This window comes from Bufo gargarizans, chromosome 3 (assembly GCF_014858855.1).
Source record: "Bufo gargarizans isolate SCDJY-AF-19 chromosome 3, ASM1485885v1, whole genome shotgun sequence".
NCBI lineage: Eukaryota > Metazoa > Chordata > Amphibia > Anura > Bufonidae > Bufo > Bufo gargarizans.
In genome coordinates, this window is record NC_058082.1 from 288,937,947 (window position 1) to 288,963,591 (window position 25,645).

General features: G+C 39.6%; 1 protein-coding gene across 4 annotated transcripts in view; it reads left to right on the forward strand.

Moving 5' to 3' along the window:
- Positions 1-25,645, forward strand: part of TBX4 (T-box transcription factor 4) — a 170,931-nt gene that overhangs the window by 24,845 nt on the left and 120,441 nt on the right. For all 4 annotated transcript variants that reach the window (XM_044286597.1, XM_044286598.1, XM_044286596.1 and 1 more), the window contains exon 3: positions 4,929-5,023. In XM_044286597.1, the coding sequence (XP_044142532.1) occupies positions 4,929-5,023 (95 nt within the window). The remainder of the gene's footprint in view (positions 1-4,928; positions 5,024-25,645) is intronic.

The following is a 25,645-nucleotide window of genomic DNA, read 5'->3' on the forward strand; positions in this document are numbered from 1 at the left end:
CTTGCATATTTAATATATAATTACACCTCCTGATGATCCCACAATTTACACGTGGGTGAAACGCGTCGAGGCAAGTGAGGTGTTTGACTACAATGTCAACCCCTTAGGTGTATGATTATAATATCAACACTGACTAAGTGTATGTTCGTGTATTTTTGTGTTTGTCTGTACCACTGTCTGTGTCTCTATTTTTTCAATTCCCATCCAGCCTATTCATATAGCTGATAAATTTAATATCCTAATCTTTTACCTGGGATAACAGTCCACGTACTCTGTTGCACCCCTTTAGGGAACAGGAAGGGCTAGCAGTACAGGTACGCGGACAGGGGGTCTCCACCATCAGGAGCCCTCCCTGGGCAAAGGGCTTTAGGATAGGGGTAGATTTAGGGACAGCATTTTCCCCATACCCCAGTGTAAAATCTTTTCTGGATGTGGTCTTTTGGTCACCTTATTTAATTAATTTTTTTTTTTTTGTCTGTATATCTAATAGCTTTGATCAAGTGGATCCTTTAGGGATCGTTTTAACGTATATCAATAAAAATTTATATTTTTTAGGGGTTTAATTAATACCATGCTGGATACATATACTATACATTTACCCCCATATATCAATGTCTATTGATTTCGCTGGAAATATATTGTAATGTTCTGCCGTGCCAACCATTTTCTCCAGTCTCAGGAAACTTCTAGCAGCTTGAAAAATGTAGCAAAAGTGACTCACGCCTGTATTTTGCGTGCATTACGCAAATATTACATTGCCGATTTTTTGCGTTGAAGAAAATAATCTCTAATTCGCGAATATATGACGAATAGTCTACCAAATATTCGTGAAATATCGCAAATTTGAATATTGCCCCTGCCGCTCATCACTACTCCTCAGTATATTCTCTCATTCTCATCTGTTAGAGATGAAAATAAGAGAATATAATGAGGGGGGTTCTGCACCTACCATAAAGAGCTCTGCTTTCTACAGTTAAAGTGCATTTACTCAGCACCGATGAGCAGATGATTGTCAGGAAGGAAGCGTTTCTTCCCAACAATTGCCTTCTCTTTAGTATACAGTAGGTAAAGAGCTGCATTTAAATACAGTGGTCACCTCCACAGTATGAGTATGAGCAATGGCTTCTGCCATCGATCGGGCTCAAACAGCTGCATTGTTTCTGGACAGCAAAGTGCTGTTTAGACAGAACGATCTGCAGCTCAGAATTGATGATTGTGGTGTCATTTCACCCATTGAACAAGGGTTTCACTCGTTTAACAAATGATCTGTGGCACCTTTAAGAGGGCAGATTATTGGGAACAAGAGTTCATAGAAATGTTCTTTCCTAATAATCTGCCCGGAATTGGGCAATCTAAATAAGGCAGACTTGCACCTAACATTCTTTACTACTTTTTCCTTAACCCCTTTAAGGTATAAGCTCTTACAGACAGGTTCCTCTCTCCCTTTGGCCTTATGTATGGCTCTGTACAACCTCTGGGTATACACCTATGTAAGTGTATGTACCTCCATATGCCTCAGATTTTTTACAGACACAAGAGTTTTTATTTTGGGTTAGATTCTGTACTGTTCACTGTATTATAATGTATTCTGTCTTAGAAGGCATCATAGAGAGCACCATATACTGGCACATGTGCCTATAGTTCCACAATACAAGCCTCAGGAATTCCATCTGCCCCTATACAGACTCCTAGGTATATCTCATGTACCATGTACATGACGCTATTATTGCTTTGCTAAACATAAATGTAATGCAATCTTCTCTATCAGTTTTATTTTTAGGTAAACTGGGTGACAATCAATATGGCTATTAATATTGAGAAAGGAGATGGCCCCAGATTTCACAGATTCTCCACCCCCATTTGCCATATACCACCCCATCTTCTATAAATAGCTAGTAATGCTGTAATACTTAGCTAGCTTCTGTATAACCTATTTGGGCTAGATCTACACAGGACAATGTCCTAGTAAGAAATCCTAAAGAATGGGAAAGATTTATGCTTCTTTTTTGTATTCTATTTAGTGTATTAATGACTCTTCATTAATTTCTTATATCTGCCTAATAAACAACTGAATGCAAAAAGTTAAACTTGGAAGCTACAATTATTGTGCTGTCTGATAATCATTACCACCCCCCTTTTCTCAGGGCTGCAATGATTTTTCTTTGCATGTTTGGATACTTTAGTTAAATTTGACTGACTGGAGGCTTAAGGTCAGGAGGCAATCACTGTTTAAGTGAGTTGCTTCCGGGAGGTTAAGGGTCACTAATATAATGTTAGTTTTATTACCCCAGCCAAACAAGGCCATTAATTGAATTTCACAGTCCCCCTATTTTCACACTTAAGTGGTAGAACAGCAATGCTTATCTTGTCCTTTCACTGGTGCGAGTATTAGATCCTTGATGAAGTGAAAAAGTGCAGTAAACAAATGATATACAGTATATACCAGCAAAGCCAGACCCTACTACACAATCACCCATAGATTCTAGTATTACTATTACATCTGTTTTTTCAAATCAGGGAGGCTTCTCTAGCATGGGAACAGCCTGCCGGAGTTCACCATATGTGGCATAGCCAGATAATGCCACTTACTGCCGGACCCCAATTAACTATAATGGCAGTTTTTGTCTGGACTTTTTGTTAGGCCAAAAGCTGGTATTTATGCTGGAAAGCGGTTGGATCCCTGTCGAATCCCATTATAGCTAAAGGGGATCTGGTGGTTTGCTGCATTATCCGGCTTTGGCCCCATGCACACGACCGTTGTTGTGTTCTGTTCCGCAAAATGGGGTTCCGTTGTTCCGTGATCCGTTTCCGTTTTTGTTTCCGTGTGTCTTCCCTTATATTTTGAGGATCACCAGACATGAAAGAAAGTAAAAAAAAGTCTAAGTCAAGTTTGCCATGCAAATGATAGGAAAAAAACCGGACGCGCGGACGCGGATGACAATCTTGTATGCCTCCGCGTTTTTTCACGGTCCCATTGACTTGAATGGGTCCACGAACTGTTTTCCGTTAAAAAAAATAGGACAGGTTATATTTTTTTGACGGACTGGAACCACGGATCACGGAGACGGATGACAAACGGTGCATTAGCCGAGTTTTCAACGGACCCATTGAAAGTCAACGGGTCCGCAGAAAATCACAAAAAAACGGAACAACGGACACGGAATGAAACAACGGTCGTGTGCATGAGGCCTTTGCCTGATATGGTGAATTTCCGGCAGCCACTGCTGGAACAGCCTGCTGGATTTCAAAATGTTGATATTAATGTAGCCTTAGTATACTATACTGTTTGTTCTTGATCACTGCCCAAAATTCAACTGCAGTAGAGTTACCGTACATTTACATGTAGCAATCATCTCCTCTGTATGGAGATGAACAATCTCTACTGGGATTGCTTATCCCCATACAGATTCATGGTTTGTTAGCAGCCGGTCCCTGTAATGTGCTGCCAACAAACAACAATTTTAGGTGCGATCTCCTGATGAACAAGCCCTTGCTCATTGATTGCTTTGATGGTGGTACATTTACATGGAGCAATTATCTGGAATGAGATTTCATAAGAACGTTTTCTCCTGATAATTGTCTCGATCTTTGGTCAGTGTTTAAGGGCACTAAGAGTACAATTATATTTATCAGCTTGGATACCCTATTTTATTCTTTTCTCATTTAATGTTTCACATAACACAGTACAAAAAATATCTGAAGATTTGGTGGTGTGGTAGAATGACTGAAAACACATTTAAATGCATAATTTAACACATGACAAAGATGACTTGTGCTTTTAAAAAATAAGCTATACATTTGCACATATTTAGATTTTCTCATGCATAATAATAAAATAAAAAAGTTATGGCTCTTGAAGGTGGAAAAAAGGAAAAAATAAAAAAAAAATGGCTGCATCCTTTGCACACTTTTGTCTGTATGTATTATTATACTGTACACATGTAATGATTCAGGTCAGTCAAGATTAAAGTAATACTACCATACAGGGAATCTGCCAAATCCAGAGGGAGATATTAGGGGCAATATTTCATGAATAACACTGTTCTTCCTGAGTCTGAATTGCTAATTTTCATGTGCATAATCCACCCGTTCTCCTACTATGCACCTGCAAACCAGCATTGTAATACATTGCCAGGAGAGGAGTTCTGAGTGTGAACTGAGAAGTCCTCTGAATGTCTGCCATTGCATTGCAGGGAAACCGGTGAAGTATTCACCATTCCCTTAGTACTGCTCCTAATATTGCTCCAGCGAGGTGAAAGATAATCATTTCCTCAGATTTTTTGACATTTTATCTTAAAGTAGAATTAACTCATATGTTAACATTTCATTTCATTTTGTCATTCCACAATGGCTGCCAAGCATATAATTTTATTGAGTGACTGGCTTTTACAATATGATATCCTCATTGAGTATATGGTTTAAATACATTTCACATTGGAGCATCTACAGTAAGAGGTCATTATTCACTTTTATTTGGGAAGAAAATTGTACATATCTACTGTTGCTTTTCTGATTCATTGTATTTTTAGATAAAGTCTTCTATAAGGCCTGGACAGCATGTTATAATTTATGCATCCTGGTAATTCCCACAAATTCTCCTCAGCATTTCTCATCACCATTTATGATTGAGACCCTGGAGGAGTGATCAGCATTTCAGCCTATCCTTAGAGTCTGAGACACAGACTTAGGTTAAATACACATTCCTGTCAATGTCATAGAGGTTACAACAATTTCCATTCACGGCGCACTAAAAGAAAGTGTCAAACTTGGCAGAGACAAAACAGTAGTAACTGTTGACTGATATTATGTGAGATGAGTAATACTTTGTTTTCTCATGTTCTCATCATCTATTTAATATCACATTGCAATTGTTAAAATGTTGCATTACTTATTAAAAAATGTATGACAAATTCTTTACATTTTAATAGACAATTGAAAATATTAAAGTGTATCTTCATGAAAAGGAGCTCTGGAAGAAGTTTCACGAAGCTGGCACTGAAATGATTATAACCAAAGCTGGCAGGTCTGTTGCATTCTAATTATTCAGCTTGTTGATTTGTAAAGATTGTTTTTGCATGCTTATATTGTCATTGTGTTATTACTGTAACTGAGCTAGGTAAACCACATTTTGAAAGTTTTTATATGTATGTATATTTTACTTTTGATTCATTCATAGCGAGTGTCACAAGCTGGTTTAGAAAGCCTACATAGACACAAAAGTATAGTATAGTATTTATTTTTTGTGCAAGTAACCAGTGAGTTTACAAAATCCATTACAAATCCCTAGAACGTATTCCATACTTTATTTTTCTTCCACTTGATTTATAGTTTTAGTGAAGGATGTACATCATATTTTTAAATTTTTAATGTTTATATTGGTATAGGGCTGAAGTATAAACAATTTATATTGGTTACGCTTCAGCCTTATAATTACAGTCTAAACATCCTTTTAGAAAAGGGTAGGTAATTGCCTAATATAGCATATATTGTGATGATCAACTGTGATGATTAAGAAGATCATTATTCTGTATCAGGCTTGTAAATCTTTCAAATGCTGTGTGGTGTATGTAAATTCAATGTTCTATACATTTGGAAAAATTCTATTGATGGCCATGAAATATGATATGGTTACATTGCCAGAATTGTTATTCCTTTAATAAAAATTGACAAAATTTTGTACACGTTTGGTCAAGTCTTGGGTTACACTACTGTTATGGCTTCTGTTAATATTGAACCATGGCAGCTATGCCAGATCATTGATACAGGGATTTATTCTGATTGCCAGATTTAAAGTTAGGAAGGAATTGTTGTCCTTTAATATTCGGTATTAGACATCCTGCTTATAGGGTTCTTATGCCTCTGAATCAACACAGTAGGATTATAGATTGGATTAGATGGACGTGTGTCTTTTTTCCAACCTTGTCCACTATGTGCAGTGCTCACCCATCACTTTAGTATTGCTTGTCCACTATGTAACTATTTACACGTCTTTAGATAAATTTAGCCCTAAACTTGGAAAATAACATTATTTAAATGTGTTTATTTGGCAATATTTAGCTATATTAGATGCTATGAAAAGGGGCAATATCATTTGGTTTGGGTAAATATTTATCATAATTATATATATATATTTTTATACTACTAATAAGTATCACCTGTTCTATCTATACAATACATCTGTCCTAAGTGGAAATATAGCCATGTTTATAGCTGTTTTGTTCTACATCTCAAGTATCCTTATGGTAGTTTGGGGGGGGGGGGAAGGAATGGAGACCACACTCTGGCACAATTATGTTGTCAAAACACCTATACTAAACCATGGATATAGGTTACTACAACACTGCCCTATGTATTGTGTTTCTGTATATCCTTGTCTAGTGATTAGTGAATAGGTTCTAAATGAATTGATTTCATTTGGAATTTCCCAAAAACTTTGGTTTCCAACAAACTGAATTTTTGTGAATTTATCCAGCTTGAATCACACAAAACGCAACTGTTATTTTGTAGTTCAAAAGACAAAAAATGCTTCTTCCACAAAAATGGGATAATATTTGGACTTTTTAATTTGGAAAAATAAATAATCTGACACTGCAGTGTGTTTGTTACCATCAGCTAGTATCTAGTATGTTGCTGTCACTTTGACATTATTAATGCTGGCGAGCTTGCATGCATTACTTTTCAAGTCAATTGGAGAACTTTCAATTCAGACTGAATTTGTTTTGACTGATGGCCAATTCGACCAAATGTTACTACCTAACTTCAATGTAACATCTTAGGTTTGTGTATGAAATAAGATACATTTTATTTAAAGAGGTTGTGCCAAATTATTAATATCAGTCCATTGTGAAGAGCCCTTGCAGTTAAGCATTTTTACAAATACATTGTGTTTACCAAATTGCACCATTTCCTACGTTTGTCCCTTGGCATATTGCCCTACAATTTCCCATTAACACAACCGGTAGTTTTGTCTAAGCATCAAGTCGAACATACGCATTTCTTTATGTTCACTGCTCCTGCATGGGGCCTGCCTTCTTCTGCGACATCATCGATCCTCCTCCTTCTTCACTGTATATCAAGCTGGCTGCATATGCCCAACCTAAGCAGTTCAGCCTCCTCTAGGGATCGATGTGAGAAGTGGCCTATAAAAATATGTTCCAACCCCCTCTGCCTCTGTAAGAAGTGACTGGAACAAGCAAGTCCTCTATAAATGCACCTTATGTTTGTCACACTTTTTAAATAAAGTAATTACGTGCCTAGATTTTGTGAAAATGTTATTGTACTAAACCCATTGTACTCCTGTCCGTAACCCCTTGCAGGTAAAGTAGCATTATAATATAGTATGACTGTAGCTTGCTTGCTTAGAGAAGTGAGGATCTGTGGTATAGTGATAACTTTCCTGTCTACAGTACAAGGAGTTTGGGTTTTGGTTTCCCATTGAAACTTGTTAGGTGATTTATTTTTATTTTTATTATGGTAGAAAAATAAAAAAGCTGGAAAGTAAAATGTTTTCCTTTTTGTACCATACATTCCTTTATTCGTTTATATGTCCCACTGTGTAATTGAACTCCAGACCTACTGCATAGCAAACAACAAACCTACCACTACACTATAGGAGCTGCAGTGTAACCTAGTATCATTACATATAATATTGCTGCTGTTTTCCCTTCTAGAGCAGTGAGGCTCTGTGGTATAGTGGTCTGCTATGCAAGAGGTCAGGGATTTGATTCCCACAGGAAACATGAAAGGTGATCTCTTTGTTCTAAAGATTATAGCAGAAAACTGTACAATTTGGTTACAGCAGAAAAATGGAACTCTTTCCGTAAATCAAAAGCTGGAAAATAAAATTACCACTTTTTTACCATAACCAAAAGTTCCCTTTTTTGCCATAAATTTTCCCAAAAATACTTTACATAATCCTTTCGGCATGTGTGTATATTGTATTTAGCTTTCTAAGCAATATAAATAACTGTAATGTGACAATGACATAAAATCATACAAAGTTTTGCATATATAGGAAAAAATGGTAGCAGTAGACTTTGTCTACCATATTTAGCCTACCATTTTACATCTGTGGCAGTGAACTCCGGCAGATTGTTGTTCCGGTAGAGAACAGCCTGCTGGATTTCTCTGGATCCACCTTCCGATGGACCCCATGCACTCATCGTTTTTTGCGAGGCCAATTGTCTGCTGCACCTACAGGCTGGAACACCTGGCTACAGGTGTGAAAGAAGCCCTATTATTCTCTCTGGATCAGATTCAACAGGAGGCACATAGTACTGTCAGAAGGAGTACAGTACACAATAGTCTAATATCAGTGATGATGATGTTGGAGGGGGAGTACAGCACATACAGGGTGACAGTATGCTCATGGGACTTGTAATTTTCAGTGCTAGACAGGTAGTTATGTGCTTCGGGATGCAGGACCTTCCAGAATAGCTTTTTAAATTACCATTACTACAGAAACAGTGGAATAGTGGAGGTGCTTAAATGGGACAGGAAGAAGCTATGGAGGTCAGTGAATGCACAACTAGTGTGCATATGCAATATCTTGATGCATTTATTTATTTTCTTGGAAAAGTCTTACTTGGCATAACCCCTTTAAATATGATATGTTATGTCTTACTATAAGAATTGAAAACATTATATCCTGCAGAGAAGTTCCATATACACACCTCTGGCTATTACTGCCAGTCACTGCTTTGCTTGTCCTGAATTGCACCCACCGGTTTAACCACCTCTAAAATAATTAACAAAAAGGCAAGTTTGCCAAAATACACACAAGCACCGTTACTGAACAGCAGACTCACCAGAAACCTTATTCTGGAATCTAGGCTGTTTAGTTTTGTAAAGACTGCATACCCTAATTTAATATTGTGTATCGGTCTCAGCCAGTATTGTTCCTATAATAAGTTCGATCTGATGATTTAGAGGGAACACTTAACTATACAGAAAGTAGGCCACCATTTTCAAACATGCTTTGGACTGTTGATAGGTTGCCCTGGGCCCCGATACCTGAAAATGTCAAGTCCTATATGATTACAGCTCAGAAGCTAAAGTATCTACAGTTCCAGTCTTGCATCCACAATGGTGTTGCAACCTTGTAGGTTAACTTAGGAGCCTGCTGGGTTTAACACACATAGAATAATCTACAAAGCAATGGCCAAAGGTCCCCAGAGAGTTTTGCTTTGCATTTGTAAGTAGCTGTAACTCTCATTGTGGATCTTTTGATATTGATTAGGGATTCAGCTCATGAAGCTGAATTTCACTGACAAGACTTGGTGAAGGGGTGATAACAGTCAGGAAAGCGGTGGTTCCCTGCACCTCAACAGGTACTAGTACACGAATAGTAGAATATAAAAGCAGTGGTTTGTTGAATTAGCATTGATAGAGTCAGGGGCGTTGCTAGGGTCTCAAAAGATCTGGGGCACAAGCGTCAATAAATATGTTGCCCCCCCCCCCCGCACTTTGCTGTACTTGCTATACAGCAGAACTTACCTGTCACATCCAGGGCCTCCAGGTGACGTCTCCTCTCTGTCATCATCTTCTCTGTAGATCTTCTCCACTCGGTCTGGACAACTTCTCTCAGCCACCTCGTCTCTGCAGAGTGTGACACACAGACATCTTAGCTTCCTCACATTCTATCATTATCCCCCAACTGGAGTACCCACAGTGTTATCCTGCTGCTTGCTGTGCCCCCCGTTGGGGTATAGCTATAGGGCCCAGGAGCCTGAAGGGGCCCAAAGACACTTGTGCCGCATATGAAGACACACAAAGCACAGAGGGAAGGGGGGCCCAAGCTGAACTCTTGCACCGGGGTCCATGAGCCTTTAGTTACGCTCCTGCCCCCCCCAATACCCCCAAATACTATCCTGAAGAAACATTACTGCCCCCATAGTAATAGTGCTCCTCATAGTCCCACCAATAGTAATTCCCTTCTAGAATGCCCTCATTAGTAACACTGCCCCAACCGTGATAATGCTCCTCAACAATGCCCCCATTATTAGAAGAGCCCTCCCATATTAATAATACCCTCACAGAGTCCCCAGTAGAAATAAGGCCCCCTATTGTTCCCCCAGTAGTAATAAAGCTCCCTACAGACCCCTCAGTAGTAATAAGGCCCCCATAGTGCGCTTAGTAGAAATAAGGCGGACCTATAAGACCCTCCTATAGAACCCCCAGTAGTAATAAGACCGCCTATAATGTCCACTGGATCTGCAGTGCCCCCTGCAGTTATAATCCTCCCTCCACCATACAGTCCCATGTAAATAACATCACCTCCTTCCCAGCCACCTCCAACGCACAATCCCATGTAAACATCACCCCCTAAGGCTACTTTCACACTTGCGTTCGTGCGGATCTGTCCTGTACTTGTACAGGACGGATCCGCACCGATAATACAAACGAATGCATCCGTTCAGGACCGATTCGTTTGTATTAGATTTGAATTTCTAAGTCTCAATACGGATCCGTCCTGACTTACATTGAAAGTCAATGGGGACGGATCAGTTTACAATTGCACCATTTTGTGTCAATGCAAAATGATCCGTCCCCATTGACTTACATTGTAAGTCAGGATGGATCCGTTTGGCTCCGCAAGGCCATTCGGACACAAAAACGCTGCTTGCAGCATTTTGGGGTCCGCCTCCAAAACGCACCCGCATCCATTCAGAATGCATTGGGGTTAAACTGATGCATTTCGAGCTGCTTGTGAGAGCCTTGAAACGGATCTCACAAGCGGATCCCCAAACGCAAGTGTGAACGTAGCCTAAACATTAAGTCCTATGTACATAAATATCATTCCCCCCCACCATCCACTTTCCCCATACAGTCCCATGTAAATAACATCACTCCCTCCCCCAGCCACCTCAAGCACACAGTTCCATGTCAATAACATCCCTCCCTTCAGCCCTAACATACATCCCAGTTAAATAACTACAACTCCCAGCATCTGCCTTTCCCTTCACTTACCTCTCCTCATGTACAGACATCACCATTAGGCTCCTTCTCCTCTTCACTCCGGTCCAATCCTGCACTTGTCACATGATGGTGACATCATCCAGGTCATCCTATCACAGCCTGTTTTGCTGATCACATGACCTGTGATGTCACCAAAGGTCCTTCACCTCTTCCCAGTGTATTAGATTCAATTGTATTGCCGTTCTGTGTACAGAAATACAGTTGTATCTAGCAGGCAGGCAGGACATTTGGGGCATGGGACAAAACATCCGGGGCCCAGGCCCCGAATGTTTTAACCTAGCGACGCCCCTGGATAGAGTTATGATTGTGGCACACCAGGAGCCCTGAGTTGGGTAATAGATAACACCCATAGCAATAAAGAGAAACATAAGTTGTGTATCTCACAACACACATCACATTTCTGGTTGTCATAACTGATCTCATGGAATAGCTTTTATCAAAAAATATACAAGAGATGATTTCATTAGAAGAACTTGTGTAGATCATATTTTACTCACTGATATAATTTTCTATTAGATCAAAGATATTATCTTTTTCAATCTGAACTCATTTTACCAAAAGAGATTCTAGTAAACACTGTTAATTATATTTCTGATTATTTACAACTGTAAAGATGGTTGATAGTAATATAACTGTACATAGTAATAATTCATAAAGTCGCTTAAAGGGATTGTATAGCCAATATTTTTATTAGCCTCAGAATTCTGTAACATTTTTTTTTTAAAGTCATACTTACCATATTTTTTGCACTATAAGACACACCAGACCATAAGATATCCCCATAAATACAATTTCTACTGTATATACCCTATGGGTGATATATAGTTGATATGCTACAGATACAAAAACTAGTGCCCCATCACATTGCCACAGTGCCCCCTGATTATGCTAGTCACCCTGACCCATCACCAGCCACAGTGCCCACTGTCTATGCCAAACACAGTGCCTCATCCCATTGTCAGCCACAGTGCCCCTTGCTAATGCCATCCATACTGTCTCTTGACTATTACAGCCATAGTAGCCCCATGGCTACAAGATTGTGTACACAGAGCATAATACATGCTGTGTCCACACAACTGCACCTCCATGACTTATCAGTTAGTAAAAGAACTCAGAGTTTCTGCTTTTAATGTATTTATTGTATGCACTTATATAGCGCTGACATATTCTGCATTAGCATCAAGCTGTCCTCAATGGAACTCACAATCTAAGGTCCCTGTCTGATAGGAAACCGGAGGAAATACACACCAGCATGGGGAGAACCTACAAACTCCATGCAGATGTCCTTGATCGGATATAAACCTGGACCCCAGCGCTGCAAGGCACTAGTGCTAACCACTGTGCCACCATGCTCCTGTCATTTAGACAATTAGATGGATCAGAAGATGGCAGCACAGTTTCCAGTTTGCCTTATAGTCCCAAAAATATGGTACCTAATTAATCCTCCACCAAACCCATTCCGATGTTTGGGGGAAATTGGGGGGGGGGGGGGGGAGAATATAAATCTCTTCTGTCCTGGATGGCTATTGAGTATCCCTTATTCTATATACACCACTGGTCCTTCAAAAAACAAGACCTCACAGAGCTGTCTCAATGGAAGAATAAAAAGCTATAGCTCTTAGAATATGGTGACTGCAATGAAAGTGATTTTTTATTTAAAAAAAAGTAAGTTTATGAAGCAAAAATAGTAAAACATGGGGAAAAATAAATAAATTTGGTATTGCCATTAATTGTATGAACCCACAGAATAAAATTATAATAATAATAATTATTATTATTATGTCATTTACACTGCATGGTGAACCCCATAAAAACTAAATAAATCACTTACAAAATTGTAATTTTCAGAAATTTAATTAAATGATCAAAAAGCCATATGTACCACAAAATGATAAATAACTACTTTTGACCCTTAATTATCTGATGAGTATTCACACTCACATTGGTCTTCTTCTGTATTTTTGATTAAGCTCAGCAAATGACCGTAAGGCTTCATGCACACGACAATGTCCGTATTATTGTCTGCAAACAATGCATCTGCAAAATATAGATACCTTCCATACCTTACATGTGCATTTCGCATTTTGCTCACTCAATAAAAAGGGCTGTTGTAATCCACAATACAGACAAGAACAGGACATGGTCTATAATTTGCTGCACATAGATCCACAAAAAAATATAGATTTTTGCATGACCCTACAGAAATAAATAGTCCAGTGTGCTTTCCGCCAAAAAAGGCACGTAGTACATGGTTGAAAAATATGGTGATGTGCATGATGCCCACATAAAAAAATTGGTTACACTGAATAAAGCATTGGTTCCTCAATATACTCAGTTAGTTACAAAAGTGGCAGAACAGTGTAAGGCTACTTTCACACTATCGTTTTTTGTGGATCCATCCGTTACAATAATACAACCGGATCCGGTTGTATTATGTCTTCTATAGCCATGACGTATTTGTCTTGAACACCATTGAAAGTCAATGCGGGAAGGATCCGTTTTCTATTTTCCAGACTGTGTCAGAGAAAACGGATCTGTCCCCATTGACTTACATTGTGTGCCAGGACGGATCCGTTTGGCTCTGCTTCATCAGGCGGACAGCAAAACGCTGCAGGCAGCGTTTTGGTGTCCTCCTCCAGAGCGGAATGGAGACTAATCTGAGGCAAACTGATGCATTCTGAGCGAATCTTTTTCCATTCAGAATGCATTAGGGCAAAACTGATCCGTTTTGGACTGCTTGTGAGAGCCCTGAATGGATCTCACAAACGGAAAGCCAAAATGCTAGTGTGAAAGTAGCCTAAGTTGTTATAAAAAATAGAAACATAACAGATCAATGATAATGTAACAGATGGTACTGTATGTGTCATAGATCCTATAGTAATGGAAGTCATGACACCAGTGTCAACAGTTTAAATTAGCTATCTAGTTAAAAAAAATAAAAATAAAAGGGAACTGGAAGGGAACTAAACACATGCAACTCTTGCAGCTCATTTCTTCTTCAGATAATAGCTGACAGTTTATCCTTAAGGTCCATTTTCAGGGAAACAGAGTGACCAAGGTGATCATTCCCATTTAGGCTAAGTTTATATGTTTTGTATTTTTTGGCAGTATGTTTTTTTCTTCAGAAAACTGATTATGATTTAACTGTCAAAATATTCTATTTATTAGTATTGGACTGATGCCAACATATTTGGGTCTGTGCGGCCAGTTTAATTCTTCAATACCACCAAACCCATCAACCATGCCTTTATGAGCCATGCTTTGTGCACTGCGAACAGAAAAGGGCCTTCCCCAAACTGTTCCCATGAAGTTAGAAGCATACAATTGTTCTAAATGTCTTGGTATGCTGAAGCATTAATGTTTGCCTTCAGTGAAACTAAATGACCTATGCCAACCTTTGACCAAGAATTCTACAGCATTATACCCACTCCGTCAAACTTTATTGTTGGCACAATGCAGCCAGGCAGAGTCAGGGGTGGACTGGGAACTTAAAGTGGCCCTGGAAAAAAAAAAGGTCCAAATTGACAGAAGATGTGACAACAGAAGTAGGTGGGGCCATAAATATCGCAGTGCAGGACAAAATACCACCCCAGCAGAACCAAATATCACAGTGCAGCACAAAATACTGAGGCCCACCCCACAGTACGAAGCTGTATAATCTTCCTGAGGTTGGCCATATACCTGAATTCAGAAGGGCACCTGCAGCTACTGGCCAGGTGCATAAGTGCCTAATGCTCCTATATTAAGTACCCTGATGATGGCCAAGAGGAGGAATTAAGTGGCCCCGCCTGGTCATCAGCCCACCAGGAAATTTCCCTGCAAGGTCTATGGCCAATCCACCCATGCCTGGCATTTGCCAAACCCAGACTCATTTCTCAGACTGCTAGATAGAGAAGTGTGATTCATCACTCCACAGAACACTTTTATACTGCTCAAGTGTCCAGTGGTGGAGTGCTGTACACCACGCCATCTGATGCTTGGCATTAAGCTTAGAGATGTGAGGTTTTAATGCAGCTGTTTGGCCATAGAAACTCATGTCATGAAGCTCTGGGCACACAGTTTTAGTGCTGATGTTGATGCTATAAAAGGTTTGGAACTCTGCAGTTAGTAAACAGTGTTGGCATCTTTTATGCACTGTCCACCTCAGCACTCAGGGACCCTGCTCTGTAACTTTACATGGTCTACCATTTAGTGCCTGAATTGCTGTGGTTCCTGAATGCTTCAACTTTGCAATAATACCACGCACTGTTCATCATGGAATGTTGCAATTGTTAAATCCTATTACAGTACCATGCTCACATTCAGCAAAAAAAATGGAACAGACACAAGGAAATACGTTCGTGTGCATGAGCCCTTATCCAGCCTTTTGTTTTATGTCTTAGGGCTCATTCACCCAAACGTATTTCCATTTTTTTGCACGGACCATATGTGGAACCATTCATTTCAATGGGTCCACAAAAAAAGCCTGAAGTTACTCCATCTGCATTCTATTTCCGTATGTCCGGTCTGCAAAAAATATAGAACATGTCCTATTATTGTCCCCATTACAGACAAGGCTGGGACTGTTCTATTAGGGACCAGCTGTTCCGTTCTGCAAAATACAGAATGCACACGGACGTCATTCGTATTTTCTGGGGACTGCAAAATACATACAGTCGTGTGCATAAGCCCTTAGCTGGATAGAACTGATTTCATTTTTCTGTACTTTGGGCACCTGTTTGGCACCCATAGCCAGAGATATGGATATATAAAAGCTGCTAGCTATATTTTCTGTCTAGTACAGGAGGACATCCACCATTACAACTGATGTGCCGGATTCCAGAAATGATCTCATAGAAAACTATAGCATTAGTTCTGGCAATGGGTAGCTAGATATATGGAACCCAGACATAAGCAGTGAAGGTTGTGAGTAATGGACTAAAACAACTAATGCCAAGCAAAAACATACCTCAAAAACAATCGTGTGAATCTAGCCTTACTGAAGGAAGTCTATTAAAATACAATATTCACAGACTCTGTCATATCCCTACTTTTACATCAGGCTTTCAGAGCCCAAAAGATACTGATTAAAACCAGGCAGATAGAAATAATGTGGAAAATGTCGGACATTGCTGGCTTAACAAAGCTAAAAAGAGAACAACAGTCATAAAATTGTGTATCTGTTTTTCAACTTCATACCGTTCATTTGAATGGAAACTGCATTGTGGTGCTATACTTTTCTATATCCCCCAAACCAAAAATTACCTTTTATGTTGCCAGTGGTATAAGGCAGGCAAAGAAGGAGTAAGACAATGTACAGAAACAAATGGTCCTTAGGAATGTTTCCATTGAAATAAGATATAAAGATTTTATGTCATTCTAATTCTTAGTTACTGAGCACAATGGAGAATAGGAACATAAAATGGGGAAACAAAGTCGAGTGGTTTATAAGAACTTCTTGGTTAGTTAGTTCTTATACATGGAACAAAACAATGCCTTTGAAGGAACTGATAAAAGTGAGCCAAGCCAGCAAATTTTAAATATAATCTCCTAAAAATGGAATTTTCCTAACTGTCTGACCCTCCAGTCACTAGGACACCAGATAAATCTCTCCTATCTATCCGAAGACTATGAGTTCAATGTTTCTTATGTAAGTGGCAGTGAAATTGGGCTTGAAAAATGAATCACTGATGAGAACTCCTGTTGAACCTGTATTGTTTGTTATTCTGTGGCTGGGATCTGGCAAGGTCTAATCCCATACTTCAAAGCTAACGGCCCTTACTTTGTATACAGAATGTCATTGCAGAGTGGCGTGAGTGATAAGAGTAGTAAGGGACGACGGGCAATGAATGCTCTGGGAAAATTGGGACTTTGTCAAAATCACTTTGATCTCTTCAGAGAATTTGATGATCATGAGTGAATTGACAAGTGATATTTCAAAAGATGTTTACATAGTTCTTGTAGTTCAGAATTATTAAATTAAAAAGTTATGGAAAATATGCAAAATAGTTATAATGGTAACAACACAGGGGAAGATGTATGAATAGATAAGCCAAATACAAGCTGATACTCCTACATATTGCAGCTGACAGGATTACCTCACCAATGCATGTCAGAGGACTGATGGTGCATTTAGATTCTGCAAGGAGAAGACAAAGCGTTCCTTCCCAACAATTGGCTATTAATTAAGTGTAGGTGAAGCACTTCATTTATATACAGCAATCACCAGGGATGCACCTAGCCTTTCTGCTGCCTGAGGCAAAAACCGAAACGGCAGCTCCCCCTAGTCTTCCCATTCCAATTTCTGAAGCTAACCCCGTCCCTACAGCCTTACAGTTAAAGACATACTTGGAAAAAATGACATACAGAGCTATAAAACATACAGGGAAATACAGCGCCACATACCTTTTGCATCCACTGACGTGTCTTCTGATGTAGACGTTCTCTTTCTTTATCTTATCCATTCAGACCAGAACACCATAATGATTTCTTTCCGCAATTGAAAGAAATCATTAAAACGCTGGTTTTAATAAATGTGCCTCTAAATCTTTACAGTTTTTTAGTTACTTTTAGCTACTTATTTAGATACTTGGGTATTATTATTACTGCTATGTCATATTTGTGATTGAAAACGTGCATATACCCCCACATACTCACGCCTTTTTACTTTTTAATTACCCTTTAAAGGAGACCTGTCAGCAGACAATATTATGACCTGCAAACAAACCATAGAAATAAAAATCCAGTTGTGCATAGCCATGTTCTCTACTGCCTCACTGTATTCTCCACTAGCAGAGGAATGTAAGGATCAGCATAACTAACAGGAACTCAACATAAATTCCTGTCTGTGGTCAAGCATCTCCTGTCTGTGGTCAAGCATCTACTGAGGTAGCTGCAAGTCTTACCTTTGTATCTTAGCAATAGAATACATTCTGCGACTTCTTTAGCACATTAGCACATTCAGTCAGGGTAGCAGTCTGTAATCTGATGTTAAGAACTAATTGATTTTTAAATCTTTTATACGTGAAAGACTTCCTTCAAGAGAAAACTAACTTCTTTGTAAAATGCTACCTTCAGCTAACAGAGCTATAAAAAAAACCTCAGTTCTGCAGAAATTCCATTTCATGAGCCTTTTAGCTACACGCTGTCTGTAAGTAATTGTAAGCCTAGATTTTGCCAATAGCCATTTCATAGTGGCCAGTGTTTCTCGGTGTATATGACCATGGACATTTACCTTTGAACATAGAAAGAGGGATATATTTGATAATTAGTAAAAATCTAAACAGAATGTATTGATTTTATGTATAATTTTCTAGGTCATGCTAAAATAAAAGTAAGTAGTTGCAGTTATATCCACATATTAAGAGTATTCTCATTTAGTGAGGATGTTGTAGGAGGCTTTTTCGCTGTTTCTATTGCTTATGCAATCTCATGGCTGTTGTTATAGGGAACTATAACAAGCAATCATCAAATTGCTTCTCTCATAGATGCCAATGCATTAGAATTGGAGGGTATGAGAAATGCGCGGAACAAATGTGCCACAGCCTGGTATCATTGGGAAATACAAAGGCTGCCACACACATACTCAAGCTCCCCCCATCCTTGCCCCATCCTTGCTCCCCCCATCCTTGCAAAACATACGTCCCCAGGTTTTTGCTTCTCCAGATGAAGTAGTCATGTTTACCACAGCATCTGAGGGGTTAAAATTCTGTGATTGGCATTACCACCAGTCGCTGACTTTAGGTTCAGGTATCTGCTGTGTGAAACAGCAGGCATCTGATTGCTATGGCTCCCGCCCAGCTCCAGGAAAGGGATTCATTTCTAGTAGAAATATGTGTCAATTACAAAAACAACTACTTGCATATGGGATGATGAGCCTATTTCCATTAAAACACTGTAAAAGCCACCTGTAAAAGTTTAGGTTTTCAGAAGTTTTTAACTCCAAAAGCAGGTGCGGAACAAAAAGGGACAGACATTATAAATGAGCAGATTCTACTTCTCATTTTTAAATCCACATCTGATTTTCGCTTCAAAACTGTAACTGAAAACCTGACCATGTATGGGCAGCCTAATACAATTCTAACTGTTAATGGCAAAGTAGTAACTTGGCTACATACAGCTTATTTACCAATGTTTCGCCTAGATCCAATTTCAAAATCTGTAAAATACTAAATCCTCCCATCACAACAACGAGTCTGGTCATGGACTGCTCAAAAATTGTACTCGTAATAAATTTGAAATTAGTATTAGACTCATTAACAGTTTAAGCTAATGGTTTAAAAAGAGTTATAAAGGACTAGAAGTGATGATTGCCGTATGTCGTTTTCAAAACAAAAACAAAAACATACAGCGCCTCATGTGCAATATCCCCTTGAAATATGTGCAGATATAGTAAAGTATATGCACAGCTATGACGACTTTGCTGGTTTTTAATCCTTATCAGCATAAGGTGATGCTGTGCAGCTGCCCAGGTTCCTTCCTGGCTTAAATGAACCCGGATGAGTACCAGGATGATTTTGTAGTTAATGTGAAGAAAAGAATAGACCCACTGGTCGGCGCTGCCAGCAATATGGATGGAGAAGCGGTGTTCTTTAAAGGGCTTCTGTTACCCCCCATTGTGCAATTTTTATTAGCTGACAATAGCTATTTGCTAATGTCAGCTGAGTGCAATCATACATGTCCTACCTTTGTCTGTGGCTTATTTCTTATAAAAATTATACTTTTATCATATGCACATTTCTTCTCTACCAGCAAGTTGGGCGTGTACTTGCTGGTAGCCGCCACATCTGCCGCTTCTAGACACGCCCCATCTCCTCTTGATAGACAGGGCCAGCGAGCACTCTCCTCCTCCCACTAGCCCTGTCTGCTGCTGAATTCCTGCGCCTGCGCCGTAACGTTTCTGGATCGCCTCAGTCATACTGAGTGAAGGACGTGCACTTGCCAGCTCCTTCCTCAGTGCGCCTGCGACGATTACGTCACACTACACCCGGAAGAGAAGACTGCTGATTATCGCTGATGCCGGCAGTCTTCTCTTCCGGGTGTAGTGTGACATAATCGGTGCAGGCGCACTGAGGAAGGAGCTGGCAAGTGAGCGTCCTTCTCTCAGAGCGCCTGCGCAGATTGAGTACCGTTACGGCGCAGGCGCAGGATTTCATGGGTAGAGTGGGCCAGCGGGAGGAGGAGAGCGCTCGCTGTCCCTGTCTATCAAGTGGAGGAGGGGGCATGTTTATAGTCCGAGGATGCGGCGGCAACCAGCAAGTAACTGCCCAACTTGCTGGTAGTGAAGTAATTAGCATATTATAAAAGTAAGATTTTTACTGAAATGACAGCATACAAAAAATTATGCTAAACATTCAAGTAACTCTTGAATGTGGATCTAACAACTCATATTTGTCTTTGTATTTTCCACTTGCATTTGTCTCAGAATACTAAACATATTTTGTATATTCCCAAACCATGCAATGGAAATAGGCAGAATGTGGGTCTGTACTCATGCCAACTCGTCACATTCCTGGCTCGCCAATCCAAACCAAAAGAAGGAAAATCCCGATGGATAGTTTCAATCACAAGAATACGTCATTCCAGAAAGCAATTTTAAAGAATATATTTTTTATCCACAGCACTAAATAGATAAGAGCATAGAAAGCATTTAGAAATTTGGCACTGCTCCGTGCAGTTGTGTGTGGTAATAGTAAATTGAGCAAGCTTGCCTTTAATAAGTGACATCTCCAGAAGAGCTTATCATGGCACAGTTCATTTTAAAACAATTTGTGAATATAAAAGATATAAAATATACACTGCTCAACTTTAAATAAACTATAAAAGAATGGATTAGCTTTATGAACTGTGCTAGTTATTTGTTTGCATACCGTTGTCTCCTCTTTGTCTCAGAGATGATATGATTTGTCTCTGTCATTAATGATTTTGCATTACTCATTTTTATCTTAGTTCCTTGCTAAATGTTGTTGCCTCCGTCTTTAAGGGGTTGCCCAGTCTTATGTAAATAAGGATTCATTATTGCTCAATGGAAACTTTTGCAACTTTCGAATTTTAGTCTTTCAATTTCTAATCATTTTAAGATCTCTGTTTGCTGTCAGTAAATAGAAACAAAACGGAAAGCCGATCTTGCCCTAATTCTGCTCCACCAGCAGCAGTGAGTTTATAACAGTCTATGTGACAATGAAACTAATGCAACTGCAGCTATAGCACAGTCCAACATATGATGTAAGTCCTGAGTACCCCTGACCATTGGGAACCTACCATGGTCGCCTGCTGTCAAGGAGGGAAGTCACACAATGGTGGGTTCTGATGCTAGCCAGTGTTTAAACACCCTGGTATTGGGGCTCCTCCCAGGTGGTATTTGGGGTGCCCTTGATGTTAACTGTTGGTTTGAGTCCAAGGGAGGAGAGACTGCATAATAAATATGGTTGGCTAAACTGTCATAAAATGTAGATGTTTGCATTAGCAATGTTCCCTTTCACAGCAACAAAGTCTCTTGGCCATAAACGTGCACAACAGCTTACTGACTGACTCCAGCGCCTTGTAAAATTCTGGACATTCTGGTTTTCCTCTCTGTGGAGCACATTTGATGATAAAGTAGGTTCCTCAGCTATAGACGTCTCAGAGATGAAGGTTCTCTGAGGGGCTTGCACATGTAGGTCTTCACTGTAGCACAGCTAAGAAGAGACACCTCACTGACTAATCAGTGGGCGGACTCAGGTAACCTAACAGGATGAGCCAAGGTTTTAAATCTTTTTCTTTCTTTCTTTCTTTTTTTCTTACTTACTTTTTTCTTTCTTCCTTTCTTCCTTTCTTTCTTTTTTTCTTTCTTGAACGCATTTGCTATAAGTATACGGCTTTATTCACATCACCGTTCAGCCTTTCTGTTCTGCTCAGTTTAGGACGGATTCGGCACATAACTGAGCCCAACTGAACCAAAGGACCCCATAGACTATAATGGGGTCCGTTAGGTTTCCACTCAGAGGAAGATTTTTGAAGCAGAGACAAAAGTCCTGCATGTACTACTTTTGTCTCCGCTCCAAAAATTACTCCTAAATGGAGCAGAAGAACAGAAAGGCTGAATGGTGATGTGAACAAAGCCTTAGATTGTCAAGAATCCAGGCACTGAAAACCTCCAAATTGCTAAAATGAGGGCTTCTGTTAAACAATGAATTTAATTAACCCACCTCATGTCTTCTAATTGTAACCAAGAGTTGGACATATTTGGTTTTTAGAAAGCACAGTAGCATACTTGCTTGCTATTTAGAAAAGTCATCTCATAATGACAGTATGTAAATGGAAGCAGAGTGGAGAACGCACAAATTGCAAAGCATCACACACAAGCATATCTCCATCCAAAATCAAACCTTGACTGTTCTCCTAGATTCTTATGAGTAGTAACAGTGTGCAGAATTTCTGTCCTAAGCTCAGCCATTCATACTACACACTTGGCTTGTTCTTCATTCTCCTTTTTGTCAGTTATCCAATCACTGTGAGAAAACTCTCTTAGCTTTCCTATTTTATGTTATTAACTGAATTTGTGTGTTAAGTTTTATATTACTATGTGCATGAGGTATGAAGTCTAACCTGTGACTATTTAAATATCCATTTTCCATTCTAATGACTATTACTATAATTACAATAAATCAGTTCAGAAACAAACCTGGTGTTGCATGAAGGCATAATATGAGTGTCACGGTGGGATATAGTGTGTGATATTTTAATCGTTTGCTATTACACTTTTTGTGATGTAAGGTGACAAAAAATTGTTTATTTAGCACAGTTTTTATTTTAATTTTTTTACGGTGTTCATCTGAGGGGTTAGGTCATGTGATATTTTTATTTATTCGATACGGACGCGGCGATACCTAATATGTATATTTTTATTTATTTATGTAAGTTTTACACAATAATATCATTTTTGAAACAAGAAAATCATGTTTTAGTGTCCATATTCTGAGAGCCGTAGTTTTTTTTAGTTTTTTCAGTTTTTGGGCAATTATCTTAGGTAGGGTCTCATTTTTTGCGGGATGAGATGACGGTTTGATTGGCACTATTTTGGGGTGCATATGACTTTTTAAACGCTTGCTATTATACTTTTTGTGATGTAAGGTAACTTTTTATTTATTTATGTAAGTTTTACACAATAACAGCTTTTTTCTCATGTAGGGGCTCATTTTTTGCAGGATGAGGTGATGGTTAGATTGGTACTATTTTGGTGGGTAAACGCCTTTTTGATCCCTTGCTGTTGTACTTTTTGTGATGTAAGGTGACAAAAAAATTGTTTATTTAGCACAGTTTTTATTTAAATTTTTTTACAGTGTTCATCTGAGGGGTTAGGTCATGTGATATGTTTATAGAGCCGGTCAATACAGACGCGGCGATACCTAATATGTATACTTTTTTTTTATCCCCTATTTTTTACCAATTTTTTTTAACTTTATTTGGGGAAAATTAAGTTTTTGTTTATTTTTACTTGAAACTTTTAATTTTTTGGGGGAAAACTTTATTTTCACTTTATTTTTGTCCCACTTTGGGACTTGAACTTTTGGGGGTCTAATCCTTTACAATGCATTCCAATACTTCTGTATTGGAATGCATTCGCTGTATGAGTAATTACTAATACAGCTTCCGGCCTGTGAGATTCAGGGGGCTGCCTTCCATGCCATCGGGTCCCCCCCACAGCCCCATGGGGACCCGATGGCACCGCCGACCACCGCCGCCGCACCAGGTAAAAGCCGCAAACCGCAGGTCTGAATTGACTTGCGGTTTGCGGCGATTGCCGACACAGGGGGGTCACGGGACCCCCCCGCGCATTTAGCCGTGGTGCCTGCTCAATGATTTGAGCAGGCACCGTGTTCCGACCACCGCTCGCCGGGCGGCAGTGATCGGAACTATAGATGACGTACCGGTACGCCATGGGTCTTTAAGGACTCGGAAACCATGCCGTACCGGTACGCCATGGTTCCCTAAGGGGTTAAAATGCCCTGGATGGTGAGTCACATGACGTGGCCAGCGTCACGTGACTGACAATACACAGCCAAACACATCCGAGAACCGATCATCATTATTGGCGCTCAGCTCTCCTGCTGCTCACCTGCTGCCATGGAAACGAGGACGTAGGGTGCGTCCTCGCCCCTCTCCATGCGCAGAGTGCCGGCGGCGCTGCAAAGGAGGCACGCAATGCCGCCCCCTTGTTACAATGAGCTTTTGGTGTTATTATTTTTGGTGTATTGAGTTAAAAGAGTATTCCGCTAATTTGAAATTATCCTCTATTTACAGGATAGGAGACAGCTATTAGATTTAAGGGGATTATACTACTAGGATCTGATTCCAAAAACAGGGGCCCCATAACCCGCAGGGCCCCCACTACAAAGAATGTAGTGGTAGGACCCCTACCAATCTAACAGTTATCCCGTATTCTTTGGATGAGGATAACTTCAAATGACCAAATTAACCTTTTAAAGAATAGAATGGACTCTTGCAACTAAGGAAATTATTCTGTAAATCTTCAAAGCCATAGTTAACTGGTCCAGCATAACTTTACAAAATATCTCAATGGTGGCATGGGAAGTATATATTCACTAGTTTTACATGGAGTTTACCGGTCAAACACTGTAATGTAATTATATTATATCCAGAGTTATTATAATAGGTTGCTACATTATTTATTCCAGCATTCTTCATTCAGCATGCAAAATCCACAACAAATCCATATAAGAATATGCGTGACTTACGTGCAGATTTTGATGTTTATTTTGCCACAGATTTGCTTCGTATTTCATCCTTTGTATTGAAGGGTAAAACCCATGGTAGAAATCCTCAGCACAAATTTTTATTGCATGTCAAGTAATCTGTGGATTATGAGGTGGAAATATTCCACAGTGTTTGGATGAGATTTCTTAAAATGCTGTTAGTGTAAATTCTGCAGATTGATGGCGACAACAACATGGACTCACTCTGAGTTTCAGTCTATTGCTTGTACTGATATCACATTGCCCCCCTCTTGAAAGCCACTCCTCTGTTATGGAGCTGGTACGCAGCTTGTAATCTGGTGACTTCAGTTTACAGCCTTCTACACAGTTCTTTCTCATTGAATTGATCAAGAAACACTTGGTGGCTAGCTTCCCTCCCCTTGGTTTTAAGACACCTCTATTGCTACTATTTCTCTGTCCAGGATGCACATCAGACTTTCTTTCTACGACGGTGTAGGAACTGTTCAGGCTTAAAAATCCTCCCCCAACTGTCTCCTGATCTTTGGTTCCACCTCTTGCTGACGCACAGCACTTGGGAGGGCTTTGAAAGCACAGGGAGTGCAGCTTCTCTGGGTGTTACATTGTCACTCTTTGGGATGGGTTAGGGTTAAAGGGAATCTTACCATGATTCTGGACCATTATCTGCAGTAGTACTACACATAAGGAGTCCAAATCCCAATTTTTATTTACCAACTACCCCTCATTCCCTCACTGTTGACGTCTAAAGCTGCATTGAAATACATTGTCAGGACTGCTATTCATGTGCACAGGATAACTCTTTATTGTGTTAGCATGGCGCTGTGTATTTCAGTGCCGTTTTGAGAGCTGATAGAAGTGGAGCAGAGGGTAGTTGAAAAATAAAAAATGGCAATATGGAGTCGTTATGTGCAATAGTACTCTTATATTTCTGCAGATAATAGTCTCGGATCATGGTG